Source organism: Notolabrus celidotus, chromosome 4, assembly GCF_009762535.1.
Source record: "Notolabrus celidotus isolate fNotCel1 chromosome 4, fNotCel1.pri, whole genome shotgun sequence".
NCBI lineage: Eukaryota > Metazoa > Chordata > Actinopteri > Labriformes > Labridae > Notolabrus > Notolabrus celidotus.
Genome location: NC_048275.1, coordinates 11,056,852 through 11,071,793, shown reverse-complemented (window position 1 = coordinate 11,071,793; position 14,942 = coordinate 11,056,852). Strand labels below are relative to the sequence as shown.

The window sequence follows — 14,942 nt, the reverse complement described above, 5'->3', positions numbered from 1 at the left end:
TTTTTTTTGATCACCTGACAGCACCAGTCATTAAATTTCTATACCTTTTTGAGTGCCACACTCTACATTATGACCTTTTCTGTTTCTATGAGATAAAGATATGTCGGTGAATACCTGATTTTTTTTCATATAGTGAACAGTGTTTTTAAGATTTTAGTTGGTCCAACAGTATTTTTAGATTTTAAATTTGGATGAGGCATTCTTACGTTTGGGAATGACAGCTACAGGAGAAGCATTTTAAAACTCTGTAAATATTTTTTTCCTCTTTCTGCATTTGTCTGCATCCCTTAACTTGCACCCTGCTTAGCTCTGCCTTCCCCTTCAATCCTTGTTAGTCAAAGCAGTCAGCTCAGCTCGGCTCGTTCCAGCCTAAAGTTAAGGGTAATTTCTAGCCAGAACTCGAGCAGCACTCAGTCCTCATCTGTTTCCTGTTGAACCAGGAGAAGCAAGGGTTGGAGTTCATGGTAATATTTACGTTAATGGAATGAATCCAAACAGATACAATTTCAAAACAAGAGCCTGAGGTATCCAGGAGCAGCCTGCAGTCGCAGGTTTGAATCTAAACAAACACTTTTGGCACTTTCACTTTATGCAAACATCTGTTGTGAGCCCTCATCCTCGCTTTACTGCGCAGTGAGACTCATGTGCTTTCATGCAGACAGCAGACATAACTGTGAGTGAGTGGTGAGCTTTGTTCACTGCTCTGAGGAGCGCATCACCACAGGAGTCCATGATGGGAAACTCAGTCCGTCTGGTTTCTCATTGAAGACAAGACTCAGCTGTCATGCATCAAATTTGCACGCATGCACAATCACAAATTTAAATACCTGACACACCACAGCAGATAGTTGAAAAATGTCAATAATAACTCTCAGTTTTCCCAACAGAACTACACAGAAAAAGTTGTATTGTAAATGTTTTTATGATCTTTTGGAAGAGTTGTGTTGCTTCTTTTGTTTTGTTGTTTCTTGACAGAAGGATTACTGCTGTGTGCTTGCTTTATATCTTTTTTTTCTATGTTCATCATAATGCACTAATATGCCCCCCAAAAAACCCTCTCATATAAACGTTATTTGCAATAAACCCCAAATCTCATTCAGTTATCCTTTAAAACATAATAACTGCATGTTACAGCAGAGAAATGTGATCTGCTTCCTAATTGTATATGCTGCAATTTACTGCGGGCAGAGACTTTGGATGAATCCACCTTTTTAAAGAGTTTGTTTGTTTTAATGAACCCAAAGTTTTTCCAACAAAATTTATATTCATTTGATGACTTTTGCATTGAGGGCTTGTGGAGGGAATTGAAGCACAGTATATTCTATATCATAGACCTATACAACCTTAACCTGACCCTTACCTTGTAAGGGGTGGGGGGACATATGCGCAATGTGAGGTGCCAAGAGGCCTGATGTTTACTCTTTCCATGTCAGACATGTAAAGCCAGGAATTTAAAAGTGAAAACCTGCTTTTATTCAGTTTGACTATCTTAAATCTCCTTTGCATAAACAGCGCAGGTTAAAAATTGTAATTGAAAACCAAACAATGACTTGGCTAAAAGAGGCACACTAAATGTAAGAGCTAAAGAGAAGTTCAGGTCTGTTTGGTGCCTTATTTGAATAACTTTGAAGTGATAATTTGGCATACTCCGAGGCAACTAATTTCGGTTTTTCAAATTTGAATTCCAACTAGCTGTCCAGTGTTAAAGTAAGAAAACCCTCAGAAAGCAGTCAAAATTGAGCACTGTTTTTTTAACATCACTGAACATGGGATCACAGTCTGTGGGTAAATGATGTCAAATGAGTTAGCAGAGCTAGCACCACCAGCCTTCAGTCCTCCTTTCAGGTTATTGTCCACATTGTTACTCATTGCTGAGTTGAAGTTAACCAGACAAAGCCTATGCACAACTTCACCTCCATTTCCTGGATCAAAACACTGCCAGATACTTTCACGAGATGTCATCTGTCATCTGTGCTTACTTACATCCAGATAGTAGAACATTATAGCAGTCGCCATTGACTAGGGCTGCAGCCCCAGGTAATGGTGGGTGGCTGTCCTACAGCTTGGACACAACCAATGAGCAGCATTTTAGGCCACAATATAAAAACATTAATAACTCCTCGACTAACAAAGGCGATGACGGTTAACCATTTAAGGCTAATTTATACTTTTGCGTCGAATCGACGGCGTAGCCTACGCCGTAGGTCCGCGTAGCTCCCGTACCTACGCAGAGGCCTACGCACGTAGCTGACGTGCACCTCCTCCAAAATGTAACTACGCGTAGAGCCGACGCGGACCGCAAGCTCTGTGATTGGTCCGCTCGACGGCTTGGTCTTTCCCGCATTCACAGCACTTCCGGGATCCCGGACATCGGCCACACATTGGCCGTGTATTTAATCTCCTCCTCTCTATTCTTCATGTAATCATGTCTGTATGATAAACAGCAACATGTATCAGCTGTAGATTAACTTAACACGCTCTGAATCGATGTGGAAAAGTAAACAGAGATCGTAGCAGGACCGGAAGCAGGCGACCGGCTATCAGAGAGACCACACTGCCCTCAAGCGTTTCGGAGGAGAATTGCTGCGCGACACGGACACATCGACGCAGAAGTATGTGGGGCTCTGTCCGCGTCAGCCCCTGCTGCGTAGGGGCGACGCAGAAGTATAAATCAGCCTTTAGTCGACTAAATGCACACATAGTTATAAGTGACTTAGTCATTACTTTATATTTAGAATTCCCTTCTATTTCTTCTTTTTCTCACATTGGTATCTTTGTGTTTGAGTCTTGTGGATCAGAATCTCTGTGCCTTTAATTTGTACTGCAGCCATATATTGGTTTTGCTATTGAGAAAGCACAACTGACTGAAGTAAATCAGCAAGACTGTGTTTCACCAAAGCTGGTTGAGGTGTAACAGGTTTTCTGATTGTAGCTTGTATACTCTCAGGCAAATTGTGGTGTTTTCCTCTAGTAAAAAAGTTCATAGTGACTAGAACAGTGCTTTTTTATTTGGTAGCTGTTGCTTAAAAAAAATATTAAAAATCCTTGGTTTGTTTCCTTTTAAATCTGTATCGTTATTATTATTGGATTACATTTAAGTCAGCCTTTTTTTGAAAAGCACGTCTATCACATCCTGCAGAGGTGTCAAAGACAGATTTTATTCAAGTTTATTCAACTCTATAAAATGAGGATCTTCTAATAATCAAACAAAATACTCGCAAATGAACAGACATCAACTCTGAATGTTTTCATCAAAAAAAACTGAGAGATCAACTCATTTTTGAAACCTAAATTTAAAAATCAAATTGCATTTCTCATCATTGTTATTTGTTGGATAGAAGTTAAAGGACACACTGGTAAACACAATAAAAAAAAGCTTTTCAATCAAGACAACATGACTTTAAACATGTACATGAAAACAGCCATTTATATGTTCACCATATCTGTCTTACACAACAAGAAAAGAGAAAGCTGGAGTTTCAAGGGGGGGTTATGGCACTGAGAGAGCACCAAGACATTCCAGATGTTGTTGTAGACCAATATAAGGAGGCTTTCTACAGTACATGGAAATAGGAATCAGATCAATGACTTCCACATGGTCTCTGTCTGATCCACACACTGTAGTCATGTGATTCCAGGTGCATAAAAAGAATCAAAGTTACAACTGCTTTGTGGTTTTCTCCCAGCCAGGTCTTTAGACAAACTGTACAACTTTGCCGACTGTGCCGGTCTGCACCTGATCCTGGGGCTCAACGCGCTGCACAGAAACCCGGACAACTCCTGGAACACCTCCTCCACCCTGAGCCTCCTCAAGTACGGAGCCGGCAAGAAGTACAACATCTCCTGGGAGCTGGGCAACGGTCAGTACAAATACACAACCCAAACTGTACGCCAAGTTAAACTACAAGGAAACCCTTAAAGATGTGTTATGTTATTTTATTGAATTATAGTTTTGTCATGTATTGTCATGTCTGTATTTTCTTGTTAAGTTCATAGCATTTATGGTAGTAATATATATGTATTTATACTTAAGCTTTGATGTGGACTGCCTCTTGTATATTTCTTCTGTGTATTTTGTATTTTAAAGGTAAGTCAATATCAAATTTGATTAAGTCATAAATGCTGTGCTGCAGCTCAGTAGTTTACATGTGACATTCTTGTTCTAATACAAAAAACTACAAGTAAAAATACAAGTAATGTTACACCTTTAAAAGGACCTAGCGTTCAAAATTACAAATACTTTAATAATGTATAGAAACTTTAATATCAAACCCACCGCTTTAGATTAAATCCCTCAACCAAGCTAACTGAATGTTAGCACTTAACCAGCTCTAGTCTGGTGCATTAGCAAATTTCCAGATTACGTATTTAATTCTAACTATTGTTTTTTAACATGGTTAATTGTTGCAACGACTTAAAATGTCTAGCTTGAAATGGGGTTGAATGTCATTTTGAAGTGCTCTTTTAAGATATAGTGACAAAAGTACTTTTAAAGAACATTATTTAATATAAACAATTTTTTATTACTTTATTTAACCAGATGAGACCCATTGAGATCAAGACCTCGTTTACAAGGGCGACATGGCCAAGAGGTCAGCAGCACACGTCAAATAAATAGCACAACTCAACAGCATGGAGCATATGTACAGACAGTATGTAGAAGCAATCAAAAATTTAAAAGTGCAACTTATTTTCAAATAAAGTGCAATTTGTGATTACAAATTAAAGCCTGAAAAATAAGGCGCAGTTCATATACCAAATGTGTTAATTCTCATTGGATTATAATGTATAGAAAAGTATAAAGCAAGTTATGCCCATATATTCTTTTTCTTCAATATGCAGATAGAATGCAAATTATAATTGTTCAATTATTTTTTAAATGAACCTCCTGATTTAAAACGGTTTTTTTTTTAAGTTGAATAAACTTTCGAAGACATTATTCAGACAGTGAGCTGTAATGGAGAGCCGGCAGTTTAAGGGTTAAGGCGGGGGTTCAGACAGGGATGAAAAGAAACTGCTTAGTCCTCGTGTCATCCCAACCATCTGTGTTCCTGGGGAGCTGCAGTCCTGTGTTTCGGAGCTACACATCACTTCATGTTTTCATTTCATTTAATCAGTAATAAAGCTCACAATGAAACCTTTATTGTAGTTTCAACCTAGTAGTACCGTGGAAAATCCATTGACTGGACCATGTAGAAACGTATGAAGTGTAGCAGAAGGAATCCTTTTGAGCAAATCACCCAAACAAAGAGAACTTACAGAGGTTGAATGAAAAGATGATCCTTTAAAATGTACTCAGAGTATTTCATTATAGCTCTCAGGAATGCAGTATTTAGACACAGCTACATGCACTGAAAAAAAACAGACTAACGTTTTTTTTTATAGCTCAAACAAAAGCTGGTACAGATGTAATCAGAATCCTCTTCAGACGAGCAGTAAAAAGAGCAGTGGGACTGTAAAATGTAACTCTCCATCCTTTTTGGGAAACTGGCACCCTCTCTGTCTTTGTTTTACTGATTCTGCAAGGCCACCCGGTGTGATCGGACTGTTCCCCTGACACTAAGTCCATCTGTCAGTGTTACTGCGATTTTCCCAATTATCCCTTTTTTTTAATGGCTGTTGCAGACTCCCTAGGAGTGCAAGATCAGATTTCAACAACAACAACATTCTGAGTCACTGTCCTATTGTTGCTCGTATAATCTCCACCTTTCTAACTCGGTGTTCTGCATTTTCTCTTCCCAGAGCCTAACGCCTACCGCAGCATGGTGGGACGAGCAGTCAACAGCACTCAGTTAGCTCAGGACTATACTAAGCTGAGGACCCTGCTGCAGTCTGTACGCTACTACCACCGAGCTCACCTCTACGGTCCCAATGCAGGACGGCCTCGGAAGAACGCAATCCTGCTGCTGGACGGGTGAGTCAGCAAGTAAATCACAGATACTGTAGGGTGCCTCTCCTTGTTCGGCTATCCTGCTGGGAAAAAAGGGGGAAAGGCAGTGGAAAGTATTCCCCGGCCTTTTGGATCTGTAACCAAGCTTTAATGTGTTAAATGCACACACACACACACACACACACACACACACACACACACACACACACACACACACACACACATGCGTAGCAGTGGTGTTCAGTGTTTATGGATTTCCACTCTGCAGGTTTCAAGGTCTCAGCTCCAGTTAAATAAAGTGTCAGCTGATTGATAACGTGGCGGCACAACGTCCCACCTGCTGGTTTTATCCAGAAGCCCCACTAGCCTCTGTTTGACTCGGACAGCTTATCTAACAGCCCTCTCTGAACACAGCCCAGGCTTCTAATGTCGTACTCTATCGTCGTGCCTACTACAAAAATAAACACTGCACAGCCTTTTTTATTGTGGTCATTAACACTCTGCTGTTAAATGTTTTTAAAGGCTACAGTTTGATTTTAACTTCATATTTAAAGCAGCTACAGATTCCAAAAACTAACTTAAATTTGCTTTAAACCAAGGTACTAACATTGTCACAGTGAACATTAACTGTGCTTTGATGAAGACTCATTATTGCCACATGGTAATGACAAAGCAATGAGGGTGTGTCTTGTACTTCTTTTCAAAGCTTTTAAGATTTAAGTCTCTTGCCAACAAAGTTTGCAGTCACAAATACATTGTTGCTTTTAGTTTGGGAATGAAACACAGACGACAAACAGAACACCAACATGAGTGACTCCAAACCAAAATGTGATTTTTGTTTCTTTGTTTTTTGGCTGTAGTTTTAATATGTCATGGGATTGTTATGTCTATGAAATTCATCCTCACTCCACCATTCTCACAAAACATGCAGAGGCAGAATCTGCATGAAATTAACTTGAATATACCCTGCTCACATGAACGCTAACCCCCAACTCTTAAATTAACCGTGTCTGACAATAATTACAAGTATAGGGAACTTTGAGATATTATTACTTTCAAATGGAAAGTCAATTGCTTTACTAATTATATTTGAAAACCTTTCCACCACACCAAAAAAACTCAGCTAAGCCTCTCTGAGTTTGTGCAGAATTTCTAATCCTTTTGTAAACATTTTTTGATTGGTTTAAGTTCACTACCTGCATCTTAATATACATATTCAACAAAGTACTTTTCATCAGCTGTAGCTTATCTATAGACTCCAAAAAGTGAAAGCTTGTGCATTGACAGATAACATTTGTCTTAGATTGTATTATATTTTAACATGCATATATAAAAACCAAATATGTTTAATGCAGAAGTTATAGTTATTGAAAAATATTATGCAGAAATAAACACTCGAAAGGAAGAAGCAATGTAAACGCTGAACTTTGGTAACAGCCAATATTTGCAGTGCACCAATGGCGTTAGCCAAAGATTATTTGTATCTGATCATATCTTCTCTTTATCCTTATTACATCATGTTAGCACTGCATCATCTTAATTCTGGCATGCTAGTGTACCCAAAATTAAGAGATATAGAGGATTTAGAGAAGAGTCATTTTAATTGGGCAGAAGAAGTCACCTGATTGGTCACTCTGAGAAGGATAGGCAACACAGAGTTTGTAAGACATGTTTCAGTGACAAGAGGAAGGACTTCAACAGTTTAAATACATCAAATCTCATTGATCATCTGAAAAACAAACAACAAGGATTACAAAGAAGTAATGCAAAAAACAGCTGTGTCAGAATCGGTTTCATTGTTATTTTAAATGTTTGATAATCGGCCCTGGTTTTAGCAATCTGTTTCATCTCTACTAAAAATGTCTGCCTGTCTTTATGGAACAAACTTAATGTTTAGATACAGTGATGTTTAAGTTAAATCAATCAATCTTTATTTGTATAGTGCAAAATCACAACAAACGTTATCTCAAGACTCTTTTACAAACAACAGGTCTATGTTAAATTATTAACAAAGACCCAACATCAAGACAGCATACGATTAAGTCCCCTCTTACTGACAGGACTCGATCTTATCCCATCTTACAGCTGCAAGGAAACCTTGAGCAGACCCAGACTCATGTTATACAGCCATCTGCCTATTTCAAGAAGTTACATTTTTCATGCCCAAAATTGAATCGGTACATTCAGGACATTTTTGATAATATTGTGTTCACAGCTTACAGATTTGCCCCTAAAACACTGCTAAACATTGCAGGATTTTTGTGTAGACATGTTAGTATTGGTCATGGGCAGTTACTAGCAACATGTAAACTCTGTTGCTGCTGTTGGAGTTTGTAATCTGTACTACAATAGAGATTGAGGAGATGCTCTGTAAAATGGGCAACAATACAAATACAAGTTTCTGAGGTGAAATATACAGCTCTCTTTTAACAGGCTCTACCTCTCATAAACTCATACTAAAATTACATCTGTGTATGTAAGTGTGTGTGTAGTAACATCGCAAGAATAATTTAATATTTTAGCACCCCACGCACATCTAGACAGGGAGAAGAAAAACAGCAGAGTGTCATTTGATATAGTAGCCTCCCTGTACTTACAGTACATCAGTGGAACCATTAGTAAGTTCTGTTTGTCTCTGAGTACCAACAGTTCAAATTTACTCATAAATAAGACATGTGAGTTGTTGTGCGCACCACTTAGTGTGTGTGTACTGCACAGTTCAAGTAGATTGATGAGCCATGGAATCAGAGGAGGAGGGAGTATGTAGAGGATGAGCTGTGAGAAGAGGAGGAGGACGAGTGAGAGCATGAAGAGGAGAGAGCAGGAGTATCCACAGGTCATGGGTGACACATTTAACAGTGAAGTGATTCTTGTGTGTTTGACACAGTTACGAGGGGGGTGGCTCTCATGTTTGACAGTCCAACTACTCTGCCGCTCTCAGGAAATAAGATAAATTAGACACTGAGCTACTCAACGGTCCAAATAGCAGAGCGGGACAGACTAAACAAGCTGGAGCGGTGAAAGTTTAGAGACACACATTTGGGCATGTCTGACAAGCTGTTACCCCCAAATATGGAGCGATTTGAATCAGGTAGACGAGGACAAACACACACACATACACATGGATGCAAAGCTGAGAAATACAAAGTAAGGCTGCAGGGAGGACTGTATGTGTTGGGATGTGTTTGCATCCAGGAGGAGTCAATTAAGAGATAAGCTGTGTTCACATCATTTGTTGCTTCCTGGGGGAATGTTTGCAGCTTTTATTAACAAACAGAAAAACCCTGGTAGACACCTCAGGTGCTGTTTACTTTTATAAACTTTGAGGGATTTAAATCTAAGTATCTCTCCCTTTTTGTTTTTAACAGTCTTGCAGTATTGACTTTAACACTTGCCATTTGAAACTAGATCTCCTGCAGGCAGACCTCCTCAGAGAAAACTATAAATAGCCAGAGCCCTCATGCTCTCTGCAAACAGAAGCTAAAATTCCACTTTTGTGTGACGCCATTTAGTATTTTTGTGGCATTTATGGAGTTATTTGAAGAGTCATAGGGATGAAGTTTGAAGTGAAAACAAAGGTAGAAAGTTAGTAAAAACAATAAAGCAGTGTTTCGAATCCTTCTTTTATGAATACAATGAAGACATTTTCATAAAGACCAGGTTCAGAGTGCTGTTGATCGATTTTTCAAAACCCCCCAAAATTGAAACAATAGTAGATCAATTCTGAAAGTCAAAAGATTAAAAACAGAAACGTGTAACTCAAAATAATCTACTGTCAATAATCAGTAACAACAGAGATGCTAACCCATATTGAATTCTTATAACACTATTTAATGAAATCGCAGTAATAAATCAGGCCTTAAAGTAACACTCTCCTCCAATGAAGGAGAAAACAACACAGCAGGATGAAGTCTCCAAACACACACAGCCCACCGGTCCTATCTGCCTCCACTCTCCTGCTCTTACACTCTGCCCCTGATTGCCATTTGGCCACAGAAGGGCTCAATCACTTGCTGCAGTGAAGCAGAGAGCAGCATCTGAAAGGGTACACAGGAAAGAAAGGGAGAAAACCACAACACAAATACAAAACACACCACTACACGACGTAACAAGGATATGTTATATCATATCCTGTCAGCTTGTTAAGCCTTCTTCATGTATTTTTGCAATATTTCCAATGTGATCGAAATGCTAATAGCCATAACTGTGAGGATAAGACTTGTTTTTTTTTCAGATGCCTCTCTAAAGATACTTTTTTTCTGGTTTTCAGATTCATGAAGAATGCTGGCTCTGTTGTAGATGCAGTTACGTGGCAACAGTAGGTATTTTACCCTTTTATTTCTATTTCATTACTTCATATGTAACAAAAAAAAGATGTTCAATCTACTGAAGTAGCCCAACACATACTTTACTTATACTGAATCTAACAGAGCATGTCTAATTTTGATTTTAAACCTTATCACCACATTATTTATATGAAGTAGTTTTTGGTAACCAACACTTACTCTGTTACGAAGAGAAAGAGATGCCTAATGTGTGGAGAGTTGTGATGACAAAAGACTGTGTGTGTCTGTGTGTGTGTGGGTGTGTGTGTTAAATGAGTAACACTTGCCATTTGTCAATTGCACATCTTGTTGGAATGCATACAGATGTATCCATTGTTTGATCTCTTTGCCATGTTTCATTCGTATCTTTTTACACACATGTGAAAAATGTGTACACGGGGACGCACCCACTGCAAGCTCATTCAAACCCTGTGTGACTAAGCGAGTGGTCATTAAGGTGAAGGTCATATCTAATTAGGAGAAATTAGAAGAAACGGAAGGAGTCAGGCCTGTCAGAAAGGCTTAAAGAAACACCACCCAAACTGTTAAAACCAAACCATATGCTCTGGCTCATTCCCTCTGTCAATTAGCCTGTTTTACACTAGAGGTGCAGATTCCAGTCTAACCAGGCTGCGTGACAGAAACCCTGACCTCTACAAAAGAAGCCAAGCCTATAAAAGTGTAGAGCACTCATTAACACGTCTACGACACAGGTTTTACTCCTCTGCAGCTGGCCCCAGTTGTTTTGAGTAAGACGTATGTCAAAGGAGAGAGTGTAAGCCGCGTTGACTGTTGACTGGTTGAGATAATCAGTGTGTCTGTCTGTAGGTTAAGGTCAGAGTTGGTCTGCGATGTATATACAGTGAAAGATCTGTGTACATCCATGTCCACAGCACTGATACGTGGCTTGCCTCATGTAGTGATGTTTTCTTGTCAACATTGTAGCTTCACATTAGCTGCATCTTGTTTGAGTTACTGCTCATCAGTTTTTGGATTCATGGATACCAAAAAGAATCCCTCTGTCCTTCTGTTTCTCTGTCCCTCCTCACAATAAAGTTACCAAGTCATGTTCCTTTTATATTTACAAATACTCCGCCAAAATTTGTGATTGTGATTCAGACTTTGTTCCACTTTAGAGAAAGAGTGCTCTTTTGGAAATGCTTGCCTGCACTTCCAGATGGGCGAGTTATTGTCTTCTGTTTCCTTGTAATATTCTTCAGCCTGAGCCCAGCTTTTTTTATTGAAGGAGAAAGCTCGTCTCATCCAAATAATAGAGAAAAGTTCAAGTCTTTTGCAGCCATGCATGATGTCCTGCGTTATTCTGAGCAGATATTGAAATCTACTGTAGAAAACAATGAACAAAATCAAAATGAATAGAAACTCATTCACGTGAGTCACGCCATGTTGAAAAAATTAAACATGGATTTCCATGTCTATAAACTCTTCTTAATCAGTCAACAGTTCTCATCTCATCTGTGTGAAAGAAAGTGTTTTCAGTGAGTACTGCTCACACAAAGTCCTATAGATGATCCAGAATTACCAAGATGTTGTTTTTAGAAGCACATATTCCTGTTTTAGAATTTGCCATAGCGCAGGAGGGAAAACATCACTTTGTAAAGTTTGTCTGTTAGTTGATCTCTTTGATCCGGGCAGGCATAACTCAAACTCAGCTAGATTTTCATCACACTTCTTTATGAGGGAAATGTTGAATCAATTGTTAACCCCTGATCAGCACTTCTAAGACATGTGGAGCTTTAAATGATCTTTCGTAACAACTATTAGATGGACTGCTTTAAAAGAGACTCAGTCATTCGCATCGCCAGAGCGCTTTGCTGTAATTTAGAATCCTTAACTTTAGTTCTATGCCAATATGCAAATTTGGTTGACATAATTAACATTTATTGCCAAACATTAGCTTGTAAGTTTTATCAATCTGAGCATGACTTGGTGTTAGCTGTAACCCACAGCTTAATTCAGCAGCTCATCTAGCGTTAGACTTCAAGTCTGTTCTCCTGTAACTCACACAGGCTCTTTCATGGTGAGAAAATCAAGCAAGGCAAACCTGTTCACCCAGTCGGCTGCCAGTTATAGCTGTGAAAATATGATTATGATAACTGCAGAGAACAAATTTATTATTGCAGTTAAGATGCCTCTGAGCAACACCGTTAAAGAGAGCCCTATTTGTTCCAGCAGTGGGGTATTAGTGGTGTGAACATCTGAGTGTGAAACAATGAGAAACTCGTAAACTTGTTTCAATTATGAAGTGATGAAAGGTGCGCTTTAACGACCCCTGCTTTGAAAATTACCATTCATCGTACCCAGCGCTGAGGCCTTCAAGTGAATCAAAGCACATTTACTTTGTTCCCAAAGTTACAACTTCATTAGTCTTTTCTGTTTGAAGATACACAGTTACTTTAAACAGGCCTCGATGACACACAAACAACATTGTTTTATGTTTGTCATGATGACAGTGGTGCTGCGAGACATGGAGCTGGGTTTTCGGATTATCTATAGCTATAGAGAGACAGAGAGAGGTGTTACACATTTGTGATCTCTTTATCTCATGCAAGGAAATCTCAGAGGGATCACAAATTTACCGATGATAATCCTGAGGGAACAACGTATCCTCCAGATGTCCTGTAGTAGGTCTCTAAATATAGGCATTAAAAGCCCCAAATATTATCTTTACCAAAGAGGTTACATAAGCTCTAAACTTTTGCATATACACACCTACTGATATAAATACAGTGTATGCAAAAAATGTGTAATTATGCAGAATAAATTAATATATTTGTGCATGAAAAAATGTACTAAAACAATCTTGGATTGCGATAGAATAGTTGAATTAAGGAGAGTGCAAAGAGAGATTAACTTAATATGATTTAATCTGTGTACCAGTTTGCTTTATTGTTATAAGGTAGAAGTGGTTTAAGCCGTATTTGAAGTAAATGTGCAAAGATTTGCACTTGATGCAGGGTTGAGTTATAAGGCTTGTTAATGAGTCCCCTTTGAGAAGTTATGTTTAAGGAACCATTATTATTCTGTAGTTTTGATACAGAGAGCACCTGAGTGCAGATGAAAACATGCAACTATTAATTCAATTTTCCTGTCTTTGGTGTCGGTACCCTTCAGCCTATGCTTCCATCCATCTCGGTCTGACTTGATCAAATCCATTTCTCCAGTCTGTGCTACATTTTTGTAACAGAGAGCTACATAGTTTCACCAGCGATCTCTCTGTGATGTGGATCTGGCCCTCATTTAGAGATATGTAAAACAAGCAGGCCAAGACGATCCTTGCTTGGAAACATTAAAACACACTTAATCTTTGCCATTTTAGAAGATTAAGTATTCTGCTAAACTTTTATGAGCAACATTTCTCGGTTCTTGGACCTAAATAAATGTATAAAACAAACATTAATCCAATAAGTTTTGTAAAAGTGCTCAATAATTTTTCTTCCTGGGCTTTCTTCTTGAGTTAGTTTGAGAGTTAGTTTGGCAAATAAATGAAATCTTGCTTCATTATGTGATACTTTTCAGGGTGCGCAAAATGTCCCTGTAATGTAGCACTGATTTGTAGATCATGTTGATGTTATAATAACTGACTGTCTTTTATAACGCTTCCATATATGAACTGAAATTCCTTCCCATGGGAGCTGCACTGAAGACTTATTGTGAGCTCTCTGGAAAGATGACAGGATAACCAAATAATTTATATAAAGCCATGACTTAATCTATGTGTTGTTTACAGTTTGAAGCCAGGCGACGGGGACTTATTCCAACTCTGTGACGAAAGTCTCGATGAGATTTAGCTCAGGTTGCAAGACTGTGTCAACAACAAAATTCAACTGTGTTCTGGACACTTTGCAGATACATCCCATGAATGTTTTGATGCATTTTGCCATTCAACATTTGGAATTTTTTATTTTCTAGTTTTAATGTTCACCTAACACTGCAACTCTTATTTTTGCATTGACCCCCATTGGACCTGCTGAACTTCTGACATGAAAGTGTTACAAGTTACTTGATGAGCTCAATTTTTAAATTGCCTTTGAAGGTTTTATGAAGTCTTTACTGGTTTTGGAAAAGAGAACAATACATTGGCAGAAAAAATGTTCAGCTTTCAGCAAGACTGAAGTTACCTGATGTGGGATTTTATTGACAACATTTGTTGTTCAGAGTATTCAAGAAGAAAGATGAACAATGTATTTGGTGGATTTCATGCCAAATAATGACTCCACATTAGTAATTTACTGATAGCATGCAATCTTTTCTACTTCTTTTGAATTATTTAAAAATGTATAGTGTACTCTTGGCCATTAGTCGTTGCAAAAACCTTCTTTATCAGCACATAACACAAACATAGACAACACTGCTTTATCTGGGATGGGCCCTTATTAGCCAAATAATTCAAGAATCAAGAAATCTTTATTGCCAAGTGAGCTTGCACACACAAGGAATTTGATGTGGTGAGTGGAACACTGGTACTTAACAACAAGACAGTAAGGACAATAAATGTTTAAACCTAAAAACTTAACCTTAGAAATTCTAAATAAAAATAAAAATAAAAATACTATCTGTACAAAGAGAGGTATAGAAGTACTTTTAAGACATAAATAAATGAACTAACCAGATATATCAGTTAAACTGTAGTTTTAGGAATGGGGTATGTTGTAATGTAGCTCTACCACTCCCTTATGTAATTAATTATCATGAATAAGTTTAAATTC

At 38.3% G+C, this 14,942-nt stretch overlaps 1 protein-coding gene across 1 annotated transcript in view; it reads left to right on the top strand.

Moving 5' to 3' along the window:
- hpse2 (heparanase 2) overlaps nt 1-14,942 on the top strand; it is a 64,983-nt gene that overhangs the window by 34,152 nt on the left and 15,889 nt on the right. Inside the window, exons 4-6 of the mRNA XM_034681702.1 lie at nt 3,687-3,860; nt 5,743-5,914; nt 10,161-10,208. Coding sequence (XP_034537593.1) covers nt 3,687-3,860; nt 5,743-5,914; nt 10,161-10,208 — 394 coding nt within the window. The remainder of the gene's footprint in view (nt 1-3,686; nt 3,861-5,742; nt 5,915-10,160; nt 10,209-14,942) is intronic.